Source organism: Choloepus didactylus (assembly GCF_015220235.1).
Source record: "Choloepus didactylus isolate mChoDid1 chromosome 26 unlocalized genomic scaffold, mChoDid1.pri SUPER_26_unloc2, whole genome shotgun sequence".
Classification (NCBI taxonomy): Eukaryota; Metazoa; Chordata; class Mammalia; order Pilosa; family Megalonychidae; genus Choloepus; species Choloepus didactylus.
In genome coordinates, this window is record NW_023637615.1 from 683135 (window position 1) to 689075 (window position 5941).

Genomic DNA, 5941 nt, shown 5'->3' on the forward strand with positions numbered 1-5941 from the left:
CACACACCATTCAGAACTATTAGTTATTCTTACAATAACATGCTACCCTCACTTCTGTCCATTTCCACACACTTAAATTAAACATAGTTAAACATTCTTCTCATCCTTATTCTATACCTGGTAAGTTATATTTCATGTCTATGAGTTTACATATTATAATTATTTCATATCAGTGAGACCATACAATATTTTCCTTTTGTGTCTGACTTATTTCACTCAATATAGTGTCCTCAAGATTTCTTCATCAACCCATTTTTTAAGATAGTTTTGTTCACCCACCATACATCCTGTCATAACTAAACAAATGATGGTTCCCTGTATAATCTCATATTTATTCATTCACCTCCACCACCACTAAAATGGCATCTCCATTTCTTCCAAAAAGAAGGAGGAAGAGTCAAAGAAGTTAGAGGGACAAAAGAAAAAGAAAAAGAAAAAGAAAGAGAAAATAAGAGATAAATAGAATCAAAAGGAATGGTAGAATTAAAGTACAATAGAAGAGTCAGACAACACCACCAATGCCAAGAGTCCCATAACCCTCCTGTATATCCCCCTCTTATATTCATTTAGCTTTGGTACATTGCCTTTGTTACATTAAAGGAAGCATAATATAATATTTCTGTTAGCTGTAGTCTTTAGTTTGCATTGATTATATTTTTCCCCAAACCCACTCCATTTTTAACAACTTGCAGTGATGACATTCATTTGTTCTCTCTCATGTAAAAACATATTTGTACATTTTATCACAATTGTTGAGCACTTTAGGTTTCACTGAGTTACACAGTCCCAGTCTTTATCTTTCCTCTTTCCTTCTCGTGTCCCACATGCTCCTAACCTTCTTCTTTCAACCATACTCACAGTCATCTTTTTTCAGTGTACTTGCATTTTTGTGCTACCAACACCCAAAACTATGTTCCAAACCTCTCACTCCTGTCTTTTCCTCTCTGTCTGTAGTGCTCCCTTTAGTATTTCCTGTAGAGCAGGTATCTTCACAAACTCTCCCATTGTCTGTTTGTCAGGGAATATTTTATACTCTCCCTCATATTTGAATGACTGTGATGGTTAGGTTCATGTGTCAACTTGGCCAGGTGACCCAGCTGTCTGGTCAAGCAAACACTGGCCTAACAATTGCTGTGAGGATGTTTGAGGCTGGTTAATAAACCAACAGGCTGGTTTATTAAATCATCAGTCAATTGACTGCAGCTGTGACTAATGACTCACCAAAGGGTATGCCTTCCACAATGAGAGCATGCAATTGGCTGGATTTGATCCAATTAATCAGTTGAAGACTTATAAGAGAGACAGATAGAGGACCTTCACTTCTTCTTCAGCTGCCCAGTGAAGCATTTCCTGAGGAGTTTGTTGAAGTTGCCAGTTCATCTCCTGAGGAGTTCATTGAACACTTTCATCGAAGATCTCAGTTCATTTCCTGAAGAGTTCGTCAAAGTTGCCGGTTCATTTCCTGAGGAGTTCATCGGAGAGCTTCCTTGGAGTTGACAGTTTGTTGACAGCTCTACAGAATTTGGACTCATGCATACCCACAGTTGCATGAGTCACTTTTACAATTTGATAATCAGAGACACCTCTCATTGATTCTGTTTCCCTAGAGAACCCTAACTAATACAGCTTGGTACCCGGAGTGGTTCTTGAGAAACAGAATCTTAAAATGGGCTTTTACAATTTGTTTTCTACTCTGATTTGATTCAGAGGTACTAATGACTCTATTTCCAATAATCAAGAGGGCACTGACAGTCCATGGCACGAGTTGGCAAAGGAAATATGCAAAATAGCACCATTTGATTCTCCTAATCATACTCTAGTACAAAGCAAGGCTCTGGGTGACAGTGTTTTTGACACCTTCATGGAGTTTTGCAGTATTAAGAGGTATAATGATGTTGGCTAGCTGCTCTTAGATACTTTGGATAAAGTTGTAAGAGAAAGGGATGAACTAAAGGTTTCAAAATCAAAATTTAAATGCTGTATGACAGATGTATAGGTTTCCATGTGTGCCCTGAAAGAAAATCTTATTTCCTGTGCCCGCAGACTGGAAGTTTCTGAAAACCAGATGCAGTCTCTCATTGTGCGAGTAGCAAATTTACAACATAAACTAAAATCTCGAACTCTCAGGGTGTCTGCTGTTAAAGTAAAGGCATTGATTGGAAAAGAATGGGATCCACAAACTTAGGATGGGGACATATGGATTGATAATAATGGCAGCCAGGACATTGGAACCCTGGATTCTTTTTTTTTTTTTTTTTTTTTTTTATCTGCTGGAATATTTTAATTAACTACTAAAATGCTTTCAAAGAACTTCCAATAACATGGGAAAATGCTCACAGTATATAATTAAGTGAAAGTGGCCAAATATACAGCCTTATTCAGGATGATCTCAAATACACAGAAAGCTTACATACACACAGAAAAATTTCTGCTTGAAAACATCTATATTAATAACAGATTTCTTTGTGTTATGAAATTATGGGTGATTTCAATTTTCTTCATATTCTTTTTCCAAGGTTTTCTTTGTTGTTGTTGTTGCTGTCTTGTTTTATTATCATTTTTGTTTTACCTGAGCTTGCAATATCCTTACAAGCAGGAAATTAGAAAACAAGTGCAGGGAAAGAACTTGATTGATTATTTGTCCTGGCAAGTGATTACAATCCATGTACCACAGACCCCTGAAGGACCAAAGCAGGACTCTTCGAGTTCATATGGGGACAAAGTATTTTCTGTAGTTTTAATAACATATTTCACACTCACATGAACTGTTTTCAAATACTCATGGATGCACTGAAATTCAACATTCCTGAATCTACAGAACTTCTAATTCTCACAACAGATACTATAAGTATAATCATTCACATATAAGTTTTTTAAAACTCATTCCCTATACTTACTAACTGTAGGCTTCTTTAACTGGTATTTCTTCTGCTACCATACCAGTATGCAGGAAATGCCAAGTTTCATTACATATCTCTATTTCTCTGCTATGATTTTTCATTATTTCCTAAATCACCTTTTTTTTTAGCTATTGTCAAACCTGCACTTTATGCTTTCTTACATTGTTCACATAACAGAATAGAAGTAAAGTTACAAAGGTAAATTAAATAATTAAGTACCAAAGACAAAGATGCTCTCTACCCAGAGGGCTTTGAAAAAGCTATTTCAGTTAAACCTTGAGGCTTTTGCAAAATTTAAGATTAAGACTGGTAGGTAAGTGTGACACACTACTTTGATTGATCTTGGGGAAATCATTTAATGTGTACTGAGGTTTCTACAACTGCTTCATAATAATCATCTTAGAAATTAAAGTCAACAAATAACTTAATTTTCATTATAAAGTACACTACAGAAAGCAGAGCTATTAGTACACTACTAGTTGTTTAAAGGTAATTTAGTTTACCTCAAAGAATTATTCTCTGCTTTTTGTCTGCCAAGTTCACTTTCGGTATCCATTGCCTTTCTTGCTAGTGATTTCATTTCTTTTTCCACAGTGGTTATGGTTTCCTTCATCAAAGTCATATTTGACATTTGCTCCATACGTTCATCATCAAGCTATGCAAGTAGAATCACATGGTTACCGTCATCACTGAAAAGCCTTAGAAATCATCCAAAAGAGACATACTCACTTTGTACAATATGTGGTTTATGGCAAGATTTACATAAAGAGAAGATCAGGTTAGACCTGAATACTTCGAGAGGTTTTATGGATGAGGGATTGTGTAGTATGAACAAGTAAGCTACTGTATAAAGTTTCTATAAAAGCTATCATGGTACATCAGTGTACATTTTTCCATCCAGTTCAATGTGACCATAGCAAACATATCTTATTTGCAAAAGGATTTTTCCTTGTGGCCCAACATTAACAAATTACACAATAAAGTGGTATTATGAAAATAACAATTGTTTCTCCCATCTACTGCTTTTTTAACTCACAATAACATATTACAAATGAACTTAAAAAATATTCAATCAAATTTGGTAACAAAATCAAATTCCCTTAACTGTATTTATACAGCATCTCAAATAGATATTCACAGCACCTTAAATCCCTGATTAGTAAAAAGGTGATGATTCATATTGAGACTTATGTTTTTTCATTAGTTTTGATTTCTACATATTTCTCTCTACTCTCTGTAACCTTTAGGTAGAATAAGCCATTTTCTCCATATCTGACAATATTATCTTAATGAAAGAGGAGGATGAGAAAGTTGCTAAAACCACTGAGAATGTATCCCAAATGGTTTACAAAAAAAGAACACACTTTACAACCTAACATACAAAAGAATTTACTCACATTTTTAGAAGGAAACAAACAAGTGAAAAAGTGACAAATTACACCATACGTACCACTTTACACATTTTAGGACTACAAACACTATATAGTAAGTTATCTCAGAAAAATAAAAGAACAACTTCTTTGAACACAGAAAAGGAGAAAGGGAAGCCTTTAAAAGATAATAGCCAAAAGCACAAAAGCGATTTTTCTTTACGTTATGAACTGTACACTCCAGCTCCTCTATCCTCTGTTCCAGGTGAGCCTTCTCATTAAATGCTGTCTCTTGGGCAATCTTTAGCCTTTCTCTCAGACTGTCTCGTTCTGTGGTCATTCTTCGTAAATCAGTGAAGGCTACATCTCTTTCTGTCTCGACCCGCCGAAGGATAGCATGCGCTGTTGTTGATTTAGGAGATTTGCAGTTTTTCATCATTTCTCGTCGAAGTCGGGCAATTTCTTCCTGTGCCTGCTCATAAAGAAGAAAGGTCTTGTCTCTCTCAGATGTGAGAACCTTGACATTACCCTGAATTTCTGCCAAATGACGCTCATACTTTTCCAGCATGCATTTAAGCTCTTCACGATCTCTTGTGGTCTTGAAAAGCTCTACGTCACAATTTGCAGCCCGGGAAGATGGAGATGGCCGTCTTGGACTTTTAGATCTACTTCTGATCATCTTTCTCAAATTTTGAGCTTCACTCTTGTAGTAATCTCTGTCTGCTTCTAAAGTCTTGACAAAGGAATCAAGTAGATCTAAGCCTTTTTATTGTATCCTCCAATACTACTATATTATTTCGTTGGCAAATGAGTTCAATCTGTAATTTCAATGTATCGATGAACCTATCTTGGTTTCTCACTTCTTGTTCTAGTTGGAGATTATTCTGGAATTTTTCAGCTTCAGAAACTGGAGCCCCTAAACCAAAATCATGTTCTTTGGTGGTACCCTGGCTCGGCACCCTCTCTCGCGGGAACGACTCGTCGTGCGCGCGCACCCACGCGCTGAACCACACGTAGGTCCACCTGCCTCCCTTACAGGGCGCCTGGGAGAGGCGTCTTCCCGGCCCATCCGCCGCGCCGCGCAGGCGCACGCCCACGCAGAGCCCCTGGAACCCTGGATTCTGCTGGGTCATTGTTAGATTTACCTGTAGAGGGCTGTCCTGAGGAAACAGCTTCTCCACCTCCAGTCTGCCCTAAGGAGCCTGCCACCCAACCCCCACCTAAGGAGATTAACCCTTCAGTGCCTGCTAGTCCTGTAATCACCTCCCCTGAGGAAGCAGCCCTCATTCCTTTGTCTGGAGAGATTAATCCTGTTTTAAGAGATGAAAATGCAACAGAATGTCCTGAGGTGAATGGCTTGAGAGATAATTCTAACTTTTCATGACCCAACCCCAACACCAGTTTTTGCTTCAAGACCTATAACTAGGCTCAAGTCCCAACAAGCCCCAAAGGGTGAGATACAAAGTGTAACCCATGAAGAGGTACACTATACTTCAAAGGAACTGTATGAGTTTTCCAATTTATACAGACAGAAACCAGGGGAATATGTGTGGGAATGGATATTAAGAGTGTGGGATAATGGTGGAAGGAATATAAGGTTGGATCAGGCTGAATTTACTGATAAGGGCCCACTAAGCAGAGATTCTGCATTCAGTGTTGTAGCTCGAGGGG

General features: G+C 37.7%; 1 protein-coding gene across 1 annotated transcript; it reads right to left on the reverse strand.

The window, feature by feature from the left end:
• Positions 1-2271: 2271 nt before the first annotated feature.
• On the reverse strand, positions 2272-5104 carry LOC119525780 (testis-specific gene 10 protein-like). The gene is made up of 2 exons (XM_037824562.1): positions 4494-5104; positions 2272-3555 (listed from the first exon to the last, which is right to left on the reverse strand). Exons 1-2 carry the CDS (start codon positions 4947-4949, stop codon positions 3400-3402), a joined length of 612 nt encoding a protein of 203 aa, XP_037680490.1. The 5' UTR covers positions 4950-5104; the 3' UTR covers positions 2272-3399.
• Positions 5105-5941: the final 837 nt, after the last annotated feature.

Excerpts from the sequence above, each read along its gene's own strand:
- LOC119525780 (XM_037824562.1), bottom strand. The coding sequence starts at position 4,949 with ATGATCAGAAGTAGATCTAAAAGTCCAAGACGGCCATCTCCATCTTCC. Across the intron at positions 3,556-4,493 it reads TGGAGTGTACAGTTCATAAC|CTTGATGATGAACGTATGGA; the intron begins GTAAAGAAAAAT and ends CTACTTGCATAG.